This window comes from Barbatula barbatula (genome assembly GCF_947034865.1).
Source record: "Barbatula barbatula genome assembly, chromosome: 16".
Taxonomy (NCBI): Eukaryota; Metazoa; Chordata; class Actinopteri; order Cypriniformes; family Nemacheilidae; genus Barbatula; species Barbatula barbatula.
The window spans coordinates 2,612,066-2,629,361 of record NC_136779.1 but is presented as its reverse complement, the minus strand read 5'-3'; the positions used below and the strand labels follow the sequence as shown (position 1 = coordinate 2,629,361).

The window sequence follows — 17,296 nt, the reverse complement described above, 5'->3', positions numbered from 1 at the left end:
GGTGTTTTTTAATAATAGGCCGTATTCATTGTATATGAATAATAATGGAATATTCATACCTATTATTTAAAATACCAAATCAATATGTTCAAGTACACATGGTGTGCATGTTTGTTCAATAACTGGTGTTTATCCTGGATTCAAAACTTTAAGGGAATAGGTTTTGGGGAGATTTTCTAGTTCATTATTCTAGTAAACCGGAATGGCAAATCATGATGGGAGGCTGTTTTCTCTGATCCATCCATGCGTGCAGAACACAATATCTGTATACTGTACATGACGTATTGTGGGATGCAGAAATATACTGCATCAGTCTATCTGTTCATAAATAAATGCAGCGTTTAATGTGATTATGTAACTGTGAGAAACAGTTGGCAGGTGTTTACTTATTTTTACTTAATGAACATTGTTTTTTGTTAAGTAAATAAAGCAATTATGCGAGGCTGGGACGATATATCGTGCAATTATAATGCTCAGATACGGTTAAATGCCGCCACATCCGAAAGCCAGAGGGCGCTCCACGCACGCGTGACTTCCGCTTTTACCTCCACTGGGCATGCGCACTTCGATACCGCATCATTTTTGTCACGCTAAAAACAGTTGATTGATATATTTTTATTATTGTATGGTAAGGTTTAGGGTAGGTGTAGGCGTAAGGTAACGTAATGCGTTGTTATTATAAAGCGGGATTTTGCAACACTTCCGGCCGTGGCTGTATCCCTTCTAGTAACAACCGCGTTTCCCCAGGCAGTTTCCGGTTGGGAGATTTAAAGCAGCCAGAGAGAAATAACAAAATAAATCGCGATATATACACATTGGGGGGTTAAATGTTTTCTTTGCTGGAGTGAGATAATTATTTAATTCATAATAGTTTTACACATTCCACAGAGAACTCTTTCTCTCTCAATATTATGATGGTTTTGATCAAACAGATAGTAGTACTACATCTTGAAAACACCAAGAGAAAAACAGCTCAAACAACATTTAAAGTCCAAAATTGTCTTTTTCCACGATTCTCATCTTCTAATTTAAACTTTTAAGGTGTTCAAAAGTTTAGGATAATTTATTTTTTATAGATGTTTTTCTACATTCAAAAAAGTTAACTTTGAAACCTTATTTATCCCGGTGGTAAGAGCATTGCATTAACAACGCAAGGTAGTGGGTTTGATCCCAGAGGGTAAGATGTATAGGATAGTGCAATGTAAGCGTCTGCCTAAATGTAAACTATGGAATAACACAAATGTGACAAAAACAATAAATCAATATAAAAATAATGTTTGATACATCCTTTGACTAATATTTGCAGAAATGTGATATTTTTATTTTAGTGGGCGGTTTTCGAGAGTTTGTGATGCTTTTAAATAGCACTAACGAAAGTCCTGTTTATTCTATACTCTTATTGGCTGCCTTTTCTTCATCATTTTTATTGGATCTCATTTTTGAACACACATTTATCAAATCTTGCAATAAAAGAAACAGCGCAATTATATTTTTGTCTACAACAGACATTTAGACACATGCTGTCTGGGCAAAGAGGTTTGTAATAGTCCAGAGAAACATTTCACTCTAGTGACTCTGAACTTTTTAACAGCGCTGTAAATGGACACTCTCTCTTATAAATAGCCAGACGGGGATTTCCCTCAATAACCTGAGCATATGATTGTGTAACAACCAAAGATCTTTAGTCCAGACAGAGTGGGGGACGGACATTCAAAAACACATCCAGACAGTCACAATGTCAGAAGATCAGTCTTCTGTATGTCCCGGGTGTCAGTGTGAAGGGTCTGTTCTGTTAGCCTGTGGGCACAGTCTGTGCCCGGAGTGTCTAAGGCTGTGTCAACATGAGCTTGGGCCTGACCGGCAGGGCTGTACGGAGTGCTATGGGCGTGAGCTGCTGGACAGTGTTTTAAAGGGTCTGCTTGACTCGCTCTTTCAAGGACAGTTGCGTCGGGTTGGAGACGGAGTGGAGGGACGAGAAAGCCAGGAGGATGGGGAACTTTGCAGACAGCACGGAGAGAAGCTGACAAAGTACTGTGTAGAGGACGGGGAACTGATCTGCGATCAATGTCAAGGGGAAGAACATGAAGATCATGAGTGTAGCTCCATAGAAGAGGCAACACAAGAGTTCAAGGTGGGGAAAGTATAATGTATGTATGTGGGGGGATGTACTTTACTTAAAAATATAAATAATAACGAATTCATATACCATAAAAATATAAACTGTATGCTTATAGCCTTTAAATGTAAACAATACTGTATGCATGGTAACTTTAAACTATAAATACTGTAGGATTTGTATATATTTAAAATATCAATAATAGGCTACTGTATGCATTCACATGCATATATTAGAATAAATCCATCCCATTTTAAATAGTATATAAAGAATAGTATGTCCATGTGAACTTTAAAATATAAAAAAATACTTAAAAATACAAAGAATACCGCAAAGATGTATAATTAAAGAATATAAATAATACTGCATTTAAACTTCAAAATATAAAAACTGTATACGTGAACTTAAAAATATAAAAAATGATGTATGCATGAGAACCTAAAATATAAATAATGCGGCATGCATGTGAACCTAAAAATATGAACATAGTTGTATTCATATAGCCCTAAACATATAAATGATTGAATAATTCCATAATAAGATTGTATGCTTATATCCTTAAAATATAAATAATACTGGATGCATATATCAGCACTGGCCAATTAAAGGTGTAATAAACTTGTAACATTAAAGTTTTGAATATAATCTAGTTCTGTCTATTTGTTAATGTTTCTGCAAAACACAAAAGCTGATTCATAAAACCTGATTTGACCCGATTTCTTTCACACAGGATGAGCTTCGAGCAGCTTTGAGACCCCTGCAGGAGAAACTGGAGATGTTAAACACAGCCAAACAAACCTGCCAGGAAACTTCAGCACATATCAGGGTAACATCTCCTCTCGTAACCCTCAGAGTAAAGTAATCAATGTAAGCCATAGTAACAAGAAAGGCAGACTGTTTTGTGGGGCTTTTACAGGTTTTAACAGATGCATGAGTTTGTCAGTGTGGCCAAGAAAATTTACTGACAAAATTTGCATTTTTTTGTTGACCATATTTCAAAAGTAGACAGAGAGAAAATAGAGTAGGTAGAAAGTAGAGTAGAAATAAAATCCAGTAAAAACATTTTCCATCAGCTGGGGCGCCAGAAATACCGTAAAACAACCGTTCTTTCCTGTAAAATGACATGCGTTTCCTGTTTTTCTTGTAAATTTGCTGTATTTTTCTGTAATACGTGAAAGAACTGTAAAAAGAATACCAGTAGGTTTGTTTACTATTTGTATGAAACTGAAAGTCTCTCCTCTCTGTGATCAGAGACAGGCACAGAACACTGTCCGTCTGATAAAAGACAACTTTGAGAAACTCCACCAGTTTCTGCAAGATGAGGAGATCTCAATGCTGAGAGCTCTTAGTGAAGAAGAGGAGCAGAAGAGTCGGAAGATGACGGAGAAGATGGACGCATTAACAGATGAGATCATGACATTACAAGAGGCCATTCGTTCAAAACAAGAGGCCATGAACGAAGCTGAACTCCAGTTTCTGAGGGTGAGGAAACAAATCAACCATTAAAGAAACGTCACTCCTAGATTATGACCGTATCAGATCTCACTTTAGGAGCATCAGGTTTGCTTAGAAGTTCTCTATGATCTTCCTTTTTGTTACAGAACCACAAGAAGACGACAGAACGGTAAAAACACTAATGATTAAAAAACGATTTTGACCGGATGAAGCTGCAGAGTTAGGATTTCTCTCTCATTCTCCATCCCAGGGTTGAGTCTACGGTAAAGGATCCAGTGGCAATCTCTGAGACGTTAATTGATGTTGCCAAACACATCGGTTGCCTTAAATTCAGAGTGTGGGAGCAGATGCAGACCATTGTCACATACAGTAAGAGGATACAGCAATTTTACATTCCTTCAATTAGCAGATGCTTTTATCCAAAATGACTTGAAAATGTTGAATTTATCAATAAAATAAAAATAAAACATTCCTTTGTTAAATAGCTATCTTGTCCCTTCCCTTCAGATCCCGTCATCATGGACCCCAACACAGCAGACGTCTGCGTAACTCTGTCTGATGACCTCACCACTATTCGCTATTCCGAAGAAGACCAACAGGTCCCCGACAACCCCGAGCGCTTCAGCTTCTACGAATGCGTCCTGGGCTCTGAGAGTTTCAGCTCTGGTCGTCACAGCTGGGATGTTGAGGTCGGAGACTGCAGTGAATGGGCGCTGGGCGTGGTAACAGAGAGCGTGCAGCGTAAAGAATGGTATCCTCCGAGCCCCGAACGCGGCATGTGGACCGTCTGCTTGTCTGGCGGCGAGTATCGCGCGCGGACGGCAACCAGAGCTCCTCTGACGTTTAAGAAGAAACCGCAGAAGATACGAGTTCAGCTCGACTGGGAAGGTGGAAGAGTCATGTTCTCGGATGCCAGCGACAACACTCTGCTCTACAAATACAAGCACAAGTTCACTGAGAAGCTGTTTCCTTATTTCTCCAACACGTGTAAGAGGCATGCGATGCGTATCTTGGGAGAGAAGGTGTCTGTTTATACAGAATAAGTCTGGGAATTGATCGAGATTTAAGACCTCGTCCTAAAGATTTAGCCAACATAAGACATATTCAATGTTAAACTTAATCATCAAAGTATGATAGCAGCTGTATAGGTTGAACGTTCTTTAAAGGTCTTTAAATAGTTGTGCGTAAATTGGTGTGTAAAAGCAGCTTAGGACGATCTTAGGCAGGTAACAGAACTCACAATGCGTGAAGTTTCTACTTGTGTAAAAGGTCATTTTTATGTTTTAAGTGATAACAGGTAACATTGTTTGCCAATCCAACCCAAATTTTAGTCATTGTCAATCACTTTACAATAATGTATAAAGTGAATCTTGGACTTGAATTGGTTGTTGCTCATGTGGTTCCTGTGCCAAAGAGTGTGAACAGATCTCTGTTTAACACACTGATGTAATCTCCAGCTGTTCCATTTCATCAGTCCTGTCGGATGATGAGAAAGTAATACTCGCTTTCCCTCACCTGAACTCTGGCATGCGCAATAAATGTTTTTAACTTTTTCCTGCAACCACAGATATGAAATATACAAATGAAATCTATCGCTATTTAATTCACTAAAATGGTCAAACTACAAAACATATTCATCCATTAACATTTGTTTAACTAATTGAATAACATTAATATTGAATGCAAAACTCAACAATAAATATGTATTAATAACTTAATAAATCAGTTACTGTAACATTAGTTCACGCAGAATTATCTTGAACATAACTGTTACATGGATGAACAATGAGATTAATATTAGCTAGAATAAGTGCTGTAAACAAATATCATTGTTTGATGTTTCAATGTTAGTATATGAAACATTGTGATGCCATGAAAACTGAAGCACATCAAATGTATAAGCAAGCCTTGCTCATGAGATTTAACTATGCAGTTTGGAATATTGTTTGAACAGTTGTCGTCGATTTACCATGCCATATGATCACGTGATTTATTTACTGTATAATTTATGAATAAAACATTTAACCATCTTACAATTGCTTTCTGTTTGTGCGGTATTTCATTTTCTTATGTCATCTCCTGGTGGGACATTCTTTCCAATGCGGTCCGGTCAACCACATCTCTCACCACCTTCAAGAAACTACTTAAAACACATCTATTCGGCGAATACCTGACAGACAAATGAATTTTTTTTAAATAAACGTACACTAACACTCTTCTCTCACAACAGGTAGTGGTCTAGCTTTTGTTGAAACTAGTATCTTTGTATTAGCACCTATCGTGCTATTGCTCGTTTATGATATATCGCTTATTGCTCCCCGTACTCTCTGTAAGTCGCTTTGGATAAAAGCGTCTGCTAAATGACTAAATGTAAATCTCACAAACGTCTGGAAAAGAGGTTAGGGTTTCAGAAAAGTAAAGAATAATTTTAGTCTTCTTCATTTAAACCGAAAATTAGAAAGTCTACTTTTTATGAACTTTTAGAAATATAGTTCTTCTTTAAATGAACTCTTAGAAGTGGGCCAATTTATTCCCAAGAAGTTGCACACTTAAACACTTACTACATAAAGTATCATTAAAAAAAACCTGCTTATTAATAAAATGAATTTTTGTTAGGTTAGGCTAGAGTTGACTGTGAAGCATGATCTGATCATTGCTTGTCATATCCGACTTATGTTTAAAACGCAAGAACCTACATTTAAAACAATGACATTGAAAAGAAACTCTCCAAATCGAAGAAACATTTTACTTTTTATTGAGGACATGCACATCATGCACAAATATGAAAAACAAACAAAAAAATATTTACACAAACAAGTAGGTACGAAAGACAAACCACTGATCATTTTTCTCTCAGGGCTCGAGATATCTCACGAAAATGACATCTACAGCAAACTGTTTAGGACTACAAAAGTCTCTCTGTGATGTGTTGCATTACAGAAATATAAACAAGGTTTCACCTCAAAACAATTCAAAAGTTTTGTCTAGGTTCAAAAAGTGACTTCTGCACTTGAACACACTGGCATGTGTTTCTAAAGATCGAGAGCACCAAATGTTTTGTTGTAGAAACTTACAAAAATGTATTGCTGTTCGCCGTATCTGTGTGTGATGAGCGTTTGCGCAATAATACTTTTCTTCGCAAAATCTGTAAATCATAAATGTGGTTATAAGCGTCGGTCTACAATACATGTTTTGCTCCATTCACAGAGATACATCATGGACAAGGTTATTGATACATTTCTTTTTAAAACTCTAGCACTAAGACCATCAGTAGGTGTTTTTTGCTTTTCCTTTAAAGCACATTAAAAGATTACGGCACCTAAGGGCCCCACGGGTCATTTCTGCATCACTAACAGCAACAAACAACCGAGAATTGAAATGAAGTAAAGTACATCCGTCAATGTTGTGTCCGTGTTGGCTCGATCTCATCTGGTGCTGCAAGTGGCACAGAAATCACATATTTCACTTGATATCTATTCTGATGCTGCTGGAGGAGGAAAGCGCAGGTTTAAAGGCAGTGAATCCGATGCATTCAGTTCACAAACACAACAATCACTAGCCGTCTTTTTGCCATCGATGCTACGCTTAGGCAGAATGAAGTCTGATCTGATCAAAGGAGCATGCTACATTATGAGTGAGTCTGATCAGATCACAACAGAGGCAGATACAGAGAAAGATTATGAATTCATGACACGCCGTATGTAGTGCTGCATAGGTCATGGAGAGTTTATGGATCTCTTGGAATAAATATTTGCATGGTGAATATGTTATAAAATCGGAAGGTGAGGGACGTGGAACTTCTGCTCCGTGGCTCGGATCCCTAGGTGCACAGCGGCTCAAGAGAGGGATGTGATATTTGAACGGCCTCCAGGGGGCGCTACGATCCTCTGCGAGTTGCGTCTGGGAATGTGGTCGTCCTTTTGAGTACCTGAGACAAACGAAAAACAGAAGTTATGAAAGCTTTGTAGACTTCTGAGTGCACTTGCACTGGATCCAAAATCGAGTTTTACCATTCACATCTTCAAGGTGTATTTTAGATCATTCACATTTAGGATTTTAGCACTTTTTTACTTGCAACGAGGAGATAACATGTGTTAAACAGTATGTGCTACAAAGTTACACTTCATTTTTGTTTTTTAAGTTAATTCAAGTTTTTGCACACAGTTTTTAAAGTAAATTTTACTTATATACATTTTAAGTTTTATTTAAAAACAGTGTGCAATACATTTTATAATAATAACACAAAAGTAATAACACAAAAAAACAAATACTACTTTTATCAGTCCACAAAGTGTTTTTACATTTTCTGCCTTTTTTGGAGTTTACATTAGTCAGAGTTTAGATGTGTAATTGTAAAGTAAAGTGTTTTTTCCCATTTATTTTAAAATAAAAAATATATAATAAAATAATAAATAAAATAAAAAAAAGAAGTTAAATAAATAAAATGAAAAGTCTTGTAGTGCTAAAAAAGTTATATGAAGGAAGCACGCAGTAGCTCCATTAAACTATTAATTGTTGAATTTTGTTACTGATGATAAGTAAAAAATCTATATTGTAATATTGCAAATGTTAAAATATTAGTCGTTTGAGAATGGACTGATTCTAAGTTACACTTTAAATAATATTAAAATGGCACTTTCTTGAGGCCTTTAAATTTGTCCTTTTACTCTGATGTCTCAAGTATCTTTATCGAAGTACGAAAATTTTTACTTCCCTACATAATAAAGCATAGCGTATCATACTTTTTACTACATTTTATTAATTCGTGTCATTTTTTACATTTCAAAAAGTACATAAAAAATCAGGACTAAAAATGGCTTTACTTGAAAGGAAGATTTCTTAATTTAAGGTGAAAAAAGTACAAAAAAAATTATTTCATGAAATTCTGGGGAATAAGAAGTTTATTTTAATGTAGTGAAGTGGAAATTGTCCCAAAGTAAAAACACTCTGATAAGGATACTTGACAAAAAATTCTTTACACCTCTGCAAAAATGTCTCTACTGTGAAAGGCTTTTATTTCCTTGTTGTGCTCTTTAGCAAACACAGTAGTACATGGAGAAAAAACCGAATCAACGTAATGTCTACCAGACAGGGTGAATCCAGACTGGTGTAAGTTTCTGGCTGGCCCGAGTGGAGTTTTTCCTGGACACGAGGGTCCTCTAGTGGTTGGTGTGGCTGGCACAGATCTAGTCATGCCGATGACATCATGAACAGGGCCATCATAGTTTCCTCTGGGAACACCGCGAGCATCGGCCATCTACAAAAAACAAAATATTTGAGAAAGTGACCCCGGAGAAGATTCATGTTTAGTCTTTTGAAACATTGAAAGCAAAGAAAAAACTTCTACATGTATACCTTCGAATGTATTTTAAACACAAGAGCATTTCTTTTCCCAAAATCAATGCATATCACCATTGGATCACTTATCGTTGATCTTACCCTTCCTCTGGCTTTGATTCTCTTGTAGACGAAGTCTGGAAAAGCTTTCCTGGGGATGAAACGCCCCAAACCCTCTGTCACGTTGAGTTTTTCATCTTCTAGAATGATCCTGCCCTGACTGATGACTATAACAGGGAAGCCACGGCACTCCATTCCCTCAAAGATATTCACCTCCACATTCTGCAGAAGATAGAATATTAAACAACAGCCTTAAATGACATATTTAATAATAAATGATATATATAAAATATTAGACGCATGCATTGAGAGTGGAATTCTCATACCAGGTTGTGAGATTTGGCAGAGATGGTTTTAGTCTCCTTGGTGTTCCAGATAACAAGATCGGCATCCGATCCCACAGCGATTCGGCCCTTGCGAGGGTACACGTTGAAGATTTTCGCAGCGTTGGTGCTGGTTACCGCCACAAAGTCATTCTCGTCCATTTTTCCTGTCGCCTTTGCAACAAAAAATACACTGATCAGTCTTTAAGTGAAAGATGATGTCTTTACAAACTGATGTTGGGACACATACCACAGCTTTGTCCCAGATGATGCTCATGCGCTCCTCAATGCCATTGGTTCCCTCTGGGATGAAGGTGAAATTGTCTTTCCCGACGGCTTTCTGAGCGGTGGTGAAGGTGCAGTGAGCGCTGGCCGTAACCTGAAGATCGCCACTGACAAAACAACACATTTGTGTTAGTACAACATTACCAAAAAGGGAAATATGGAAGATCGGCAAAATACTAAATTAGTGATTGAAAAAAGTTATTACACATCTTAGTCTTAAATTGTGTGGTTTACCAGGATAAAAATGAACTGAGGTAATCTGGAGTGCTTGGATCAGGATTGAGGGGCGGGGACATCACAAACGCCGCAGCTTTGGCCCAGTTTTTACTCCAATAGTGCGATCCGTCCGTGCCGAGGCTGGCCGTGATTGCTTCCCCATAGATGACCATACCTAATCATGTTTATAAATGAAAACAGATCTACTTCCTTTCAGTTTCTGTTATAGCTTTACTCTAGTGCTATAGATTTCATTACCCTTTTTCCTGGCTTTGGCGATGACATCAGCAGCTGTTTTGCTCATCACCTTGGTGATGTAGAGCGGACAATTGGCCTGTTTAGCAATGGTGATCGCTCGATACACAGCCTCAGTTTCAACCTGGAGAAAAAGAGAATATGATTACTACAAAACAATCAGATTTTTACCTGATCCGTACTTTCAAAGTTGCTACAAGCAGATGATGCCGTTTCTTTTCTCAAAACTAAATTCATGCGTTTGAGGCATCTTTTGGGAATGTATCCGACTGGCATCGGGGTGATATTTAGTCTGGTCTCTTTTTCTGTCAAGTTTCACACACGTGTCCACAGATGTACACGCGAGTGCATTCGTAATGTTTAAACCAAGGTGTCAAAATCCTTTCCAGAAATGTCACAGAACGTTTAGGACCAACCTCCTCTGGATGACTCAGCACGTGACCCTCTGGCCCAGTGATTCCAAGGTCCAAAACCTTCTTTTGTTCCTAAGGATTGAGTGTGAAGTAGTAAACAGAAGGAAGAAGATGGAATTGAAACATTAATATATGAAGGAATATAAATGCATCAACTCAGACTTCATTCAGATTTGGAGTACATTTGTTTACCTCCTCAACGATGTCACCGTTTTCAGCATGAACCTGTGCGATGGCCCCCAGCTCTCTCATAGCACCAAACATCTCGTAGATCTAGACAGACAAAGAGTTCTTAAGAAAAGACCTGTAGACAGTCATGTCTCTATCTATCTATAATCTATAAAAATTAACCATGATTTTATTTTGAAGTCAAATGTAAAGTATTCACAATTAAATAACATGTGTATTTTCACATTTTAACTACAAATATTAAAGTTGTATTATTAGACCATGGTAAAGACCAAGGCGAACGGCTCAATCTCTACATGTTTTTAAATGCTCTCTTAAAACCTACTTTTTTTCTTTAGCTTTAATTCATTGTGAACTCTTGTTATGAAAGTGTGTTTTGTCCTTGTTATCTTGTGTATTATTCAGCACTTTGGTCAGCCCTGGTTGCTGTTTTTAAATGTGCTATATTAATAAATTCAAACTTGAAACAAAACATTGTCATTATTGTAGTTAAACTATACATTTATGTAAGGGTTCTGAAAGCACCTTTAATCATATTGTAAGGTCATGCAAGTCATAAATGTAAGCAGTGAACAAAAAAACATGGGGGACAGTCATGTTAAAGATACTTTGGCTAAAAAACTCAAAGAAATGACACATGGCAAATGTACCTGTGTATCAGAGCTCTGATATTGGTCCTTGTAAGCCATGAAGATAAGGAAAGAGTTTACACCTAAACAAAGACAGAATAAAGTTATGTATCTCTGAAATGGAGAGTAAACGATATAAATATATATATGTGTGTGTGAGATATCAAAATTGGTATTCAATTCACTGTTAATACAAGCGTTGCAATGAGATCTTAAATGACACAATTTGTATTTGATATAAATTAGGGACGTCCAGTTGTTTAACTTTCAATTTAGAAAAGAAATCTTAGAATGCACTTAGCAGAAAACGAGTCACACCTGAAATGTCACATCACCTTTATCTTTGATCAGAGTCTCCAGCTCCTCAAACAGACCATCATGCCAGCGTGTGATGTCAATGTGCAGAGAATAATCACAGCACGACCGCATGTCTGCTATATCCCTCCACTGCTCATACGCTGACAATAAACTAGTTCCCGGTTCAGGCACAACATGGTCAACTGAAACAAGGCAACAAACAAACACACAGATGAAATATTCTGTACTTGTTGTGTTCATGAATACATTTCAAGCAGTGTGCCCTGCTATGTTTACCAAACTGTAATATTTAATTATTTTACAATTATAATATGACCAATCATTTCGAATCCAAGTTTTGTAGGTACAAACACAGAAAGAAACCAAGACTTGATTTGTTCCTCCTGAATGGTCTCGGAAAGAAGTGCATTGAGGAGCAGTCTGTGACAGTGCTGCGTCCCCACATCAAAGCGTAATACTGTACAGCACACACACACACTTTCTGATGTTTTCCCTTCACGAGTTAATGACCTCATAAAATTGAGATTCTACTTATTTGTAGGGTGTAAGACGTTCGTGACATACTGATCATGGTGGTTCCTCCAGCCAGAGCAGCACGAGTGCCCTGATAGAAATCATCTGCCGGGCTCATGCCCATGTGAGAGGCCTGGAGACATGTGTTTACATCAATACCACCCGGTATCACAATGTGCCCGTATGCATCCACTGTCTTCACACCACCAGGTACGATGAGATTCTCTCCAATCTGCCTGCCATCCAAGAGAAAAGAAGGAACATTGTAAAATTTTACAAAATAACACGAAAGATATAATGATATAATATAGTCAATAAAAAATGAAATAAAGTAATGTATGGAAATTTTAAAAAGAATGTAAACTTACTTAATAATCCCATCTTCAATGTAAATATCGGCATAAAACGACTGGTCGTCGTTTACGATTTTTCCACCTTTAATGATGAGCTTATCACCCTGAGCAAAAAAAGAGCCAAGACTCCAATAATTATTGACTGATATACTGTTCATGTAGCGCAGCATGGTTTCAAAGATCATAATAGTTAGTCAAAAATAAAAGCAGAAGATAGCAATAAAGGTTTGGATCTACGTTATAAAGAAAAAGTTATGACAGAACATTTATTTTAGTATATTCATTTTCATTTTCGTATATTATTTCTGTCATAAAGCATTACGTCAGGTAATTAGGTATTAGGTCAAATCTTCAATCACGAGATAATCAGATTGAACTCAAATTGCCTTGAAGTTGAATCAAATCCCAGTATATATCTAACTTAAAGCTCTCTCATAACTGGGTCATCACAGTTTCACAGACCGAGCAAAGAGCTTTCTAATGCATGCAAATCCTCCTATCTAGAATATGCAGTCTTCTTTAATGAGCAAATGAGAGATTATATCATTCAAAAACCAGAAACAAAAACTCCAGACAGAGGTGAAGAATACAAAAGAAAGATAATCGAAAACTCTATTCATCTGTAAAATTGTTTTTTCTATTTACTGTTTAACGTATGCATGGTTGGTTTGCATAAATGAATATATTAACAGGGTAATGACACTTGCCACTGTCCATTTTTGCACAATTTTGCATGATGGATGCAATTTAGGAGTCATCTAAGAAGACCATGTTTAGTTGTAGTGATGCCCCTTCACTCACCCCTGCCACGAAACTGGGTTTGTTAAGGCACTCGGGCATGAAGCAACATTCATGCTGTTAAACTGGAGTTTCCTCCCAGACCCAGATGACACGTTGAAAAACCCAAACAGTCATGCCTAAATACATAAATAAAATCATGACACTTTCCTAAACTCCTGCTAAGGAGTTTTTATCTCTACCAGACAGCTCTGGGTCACAGCCTTGATGGCGTGTAACCTACAAAGCTTCACTTTAATGCAATGTGACACTTCCACGGGCAGCCCATCACTCGATTCCACTCCAGCATCTCTGATTCTGGGCCACAACATTGCTTGAGGAGATACGAGGCAGACAGGGAACTCTGGGATGCAGGGCTGCACTTCATAATACAGTACATGCGTTTTCATTGATTCCTGCAGTAATCATAAGACATTACTGTCCATTGCATGAATAAATGTGTATTCTGCAAAGGTTATTTAATCCACATGATGAATTTTTAAATAATTCTCTTGTTTTTATGTAAATCAATGCTAATTGTAAGCTTTACGTTTTGCTTGAAAATGTGGGTCGGGAAACTCAAGTTCCGTGGAAGGGAATTGGATTCAATTTGGCTGTCGTGCTCCTGTAGTGCACATGGATGAATCCTCGTTTCTTAAGAGCCGGACAGGCCCCTCCGCTCATGGGCAGCGCCCCCAGACAGACGTATAGGCCAGAATAGCGCTTTGAACGCTTGGCCGACTTTGCTCGCAAATCTCACGTTTTCCAATGCGCGCAACCGGACACGCACCGCCGTTACCGAACGCATACATCGATGTCATTTAGCTGTTTAGAAAGAATGAGAGCAACAAGAAATGAGAGCAACGAGAAATGAGAGCAACGGGAAACGAGGGTGACCCAGTAGTACCGTAACGCATGATTAAAACACACAATGGACGCGCAAACCCGGTGTATAATGATAACGCCGTCGCCATGGCACGCATAAAGGGTGCGTTTATCTGCACGAATGCATGTTTAAACGCATTATTTAAGTGCATTAAGTGCAGCTCGTCTCTTGTTACCGGCGTTTTAAGTACAGCAGTTGTTGCCGGCGGCGACTCGCACCCATGGCTGCACAATAGAAACCACCATCTCTCCGTTACGCGTTCAGAAAACATCCGTGGCCTCGGGGTTTACAGTCCAATCACTGCTGTTAACATTGCTTACCGTTAGACGAGGGGTGTTCTTCTTGCCTTGGAAAGACATGCCGCCGGTTTGAGAAGAGCTTTGATTTCCGAGAAGGGAAAACGCGAGATGCGCGGCCGCGGATCTGTGCTCAGTGCTCACGTCAGGATAAAGGCGCAGAGCACGGGCGGGTGTGGACGGGTGTCAATATGCTGGGGTGTAATTTAGTTTACCCGTATCGGGGTTCGATAGGCAAAGTAGACAAAAGCCCTCTGGAATCCCCACCCTCTTTGTCCGCTTACCATCTGCTGGTTTGTATTCACGGAGGTTGATACGCCGATGGGGCGAGGCTGAACCGACAGACGCTCTTTAAAATAAAGAGGTTTAATGGATCCGTAGGAAGTAACACATTTCTTATCGACCTATTTCACTGTGCTATAGGCCTATGCTGGTAAGATTAAAAAGTTATTGTTGTATTTCGAAGTTATTTGAAAACAAGTGGACGCTTTTCGAAAAAATATAATATTTACGTATAATATACACAGTAGATATTAACTTGACTGCTACTAATACTATTTCAACCAAAATAATATATCAAACCATAATAACAATCATTTTAAATGGTTTAAGAAAGTAAACTTTGTTAGGTTATACATTCGTAAAGTTTAAAACACTGGTATCTCGAATTCCACTGCAGTTTACTACATTAAATATTATTGTGTATTATAATTATTGCTATTTTTATGTATAGATGAACAACTTTTAGACTTTCATAACATTATTTTGTAGATCAACGTTGAAGCTTTTCAAAGTAAAAGATCAGCTGTTGTGTGTATCCTAATACAATCTAAACTAATGTTAGATCGAATAGGCAAACGTGTTGCTAGTAGTTTACAGACTGTCACGCGGATGTCATCGCTTAACATGTCAGCTGTCTGTCAAAAGTTGGTCGAAGACAGTCATGATGTTGAAACAGCATTTATTTACCTCTCGTCCCGAGGGGTATACGATCGTCTGACCCGGTGAAGCACTGAACGCGGTGGGCGTCTGTGTTCGTCTCGGAGGCGTTTGACTCACACCGGAGAAGTTGCTCACACTCGAAGTATCGCTGAAATTGTCTTTCTGGTCATCCACTCGTCCTTTGGGGTTCCTCCTGGCAGAGCCGGGGCTGTACGACTCAAAATTCAGGGTCTTGTTCTCATAAGCCCCTTCGACATTACAGAACATGCCTCCGAACTTCACCCTGGGTTTGGGGCTGTCCGTCCCAAGTTTGGAAAGCAGGGAACCTTGGTCGTCTTCTTGGGGAAGAAGTCTTCTCTCGGCCATGTCAGAGCTGTAAATGTGAAATTAGTAAGCAGGGAAATGAGGAAATCCGAGTGTATTCCGGGGACACCGTTGATCCTCGTTGGTTTCACGTCTGGAGTCGTCAGTTCAGCACGCGCTGTTATTGGAGCTGTCCAGAGAGGCGTGGTGCTGAAACTCATCCAGTCACTGGATTAGGAAAGACACGATCACTCCCTTGAGAAAAAAACACATCGATTGTTTTGCAAAGAATCCAATCAGAGTGAATCAATACAATGTGACAACAGAAGTCCTTCGTTAAATACACAACCACGTGTTAGTAAATGAGCAGCAGACATGTAAGATGAACGTTATTAAGTTCAACATTAAGTCCTCTTAGATTTCATCTTTTCAAAGACAATCTTTAACTAACATAAGGTAAGAAATGCTTTAAACTGTTGTTTATGCTTGTTGAAACTATTCAATCCTTGAAATATGAAGAATAATTTAGGACACACATAGCATGTACAAATAAACGTCGTTTCAGCTTTCTTACATGACTTCAACACATCAAACTAAGCAAAGTTATATCGACTTAATTTCAAGTTAACAACTTAAACTGGCCAAAACTTAAAATAGTGAGTTGAAATGGCTTGCAAAGCCAAGTTTTTTTCACAATGCAGGCTGTCATTGACTCATGAGAGGTTTCATGATGCCCAATTCAGCAAAGCTTCCTCTTGGAATTCACCGACCACAGACCTGCTATCAAATGTTAAACTCTATGCATCATCTTCAGTAGGACAGAAGGATTTTATTGGCTCATTCATGGCTTTAAAATAAATTGTAAATTTGAATTAAAATGCGATACTTTGATGTTAAACAGACAGATGCCAAATACACAGATTTACAATGTGTCTGGCCTCATCTGTGCACGGGAGATCTGGGAAAGTCCATCTGGAGATCTAAAGATCTTCCCAAAGGAATAGGAATTCTGCCCCATATGCTGAATGCCCCAGGGATGAATTAGTTAAAAACTCTTTAAAACCAGAATGCGTCATACAGGCAGTGGTGTTAGAAAAGCCTGAAGACACGGGGTTTAGAGTTCATCTAACATCCAACTATTTAAAATACACAACTCGTTTATATTCAGACATGTCCAGAGGGATATTTGCACTCCATTGCAGCTGACACGTGTGTAATTTAAAGATAATAACATTCGAAAACATTTTAGTAGGGTATGGAGGGAAAATTTATTTAGGTTCTTATTTCCATATTAAATTATGCTTCCAAATATCTACAAATAAGTTTAGCTGCGTATTTTGCAGGAAAGGTGTCAAGCAGGAACTTAAAAAGGTTGTAATCATAAAATACATCCACTTTTCATTTCCCTTTGTAAAGCTGTGACATTCGCTGCAGATGTGATTGAATGAGAAAAACTGATCAGCTAGAGGAAGGAAACTATCTTCAGTCCTTCATTTCAGTTCACATTCTCTCTATACCTGACCTGAATTTATTTAACCAGTGGATGCATTCTTTAACAAAATAAACTACTTTTAGCTACTGATACAACAAATATAATTGCTGATTAAAACCGGGGTTTGATAAATTGTCT

At 38.1% G+C, this 17,296-nt stretch overlaps 2 protein-coding genes across 3 annotated transcripts; one reads left to right on the top strand and one right to left on the bottom strand.

Moving 5' to 3' along the window:
- The first annotated feature begins 1,694 nt into the window (after nt 1-1,694).
- LOC306905324 (zinc-binding protein A33) lies at nt 1,695-5,609 on the top strand. Its single transcript, XM_079475832.1, has 6 exons — nt 1,695-2,131; nt 2,847-2,942; nt 3,368-3,598; nt 3,718-3,740; nt 3,822-3,940; nt 4,079-5,609. The coding sequence occupies exons 1-6, from the start codon at nt 1,736-1,738 to the stop codon at nt 4,612-4,614; spliced, it is 1,401 nt and encodes a 466-aa protein (XP_079331958.1). The 5' UTR covers nt 1,695-1,735; the 3' UTR covers nt 4,615-5,609.
- Nucleotides 5,610-6,304: 695 nt separating this feature from the next.
- Nucleotides 6,305-15,729, bottom strand: dpysl4 (dihydropyrimidinase like 4; the record flags this gene model as incomplete). 2 transcript variants are annotated; one of them, XM_079476972.1, is made up of 14 exons in its annotated part: nt 6,305-7,499; nt 8,657-8,828; nt 9,011-9,190; nt 9,295-9,465; nt 9,542-9,683; nt 9,811-9,967; nt 10,051-10,171; nt 10,464-10,532; nt 10,653-10,733; nt 11,300-11,361; nt 11,614-11,778; nt 12,161-12,345; nt 12,478-12,566; nt 15,391-15,729. In XM_079476972.1, 14 exons carry the CDS (start codon nt 15,727-15,729, stop codon nt 7,408-7,410), a joined length of 2,025 nt encoding a protein of 674 aa, XP_079333098.1. In that variant the 3' UTR covers nt 6,305-7,407. The 2 variants fall into 2 exon arrangements, with proteins under 2 accessions (XP_079333098.1, XP_079333097.1); XM_079476971.1 differs by lacking the exon at nt 15,391-15,729 and adding an exon at nt 14,446-14,573.
- Nucleotides 15,730-17,296: the final 1,567 nt, after the last annotated feature.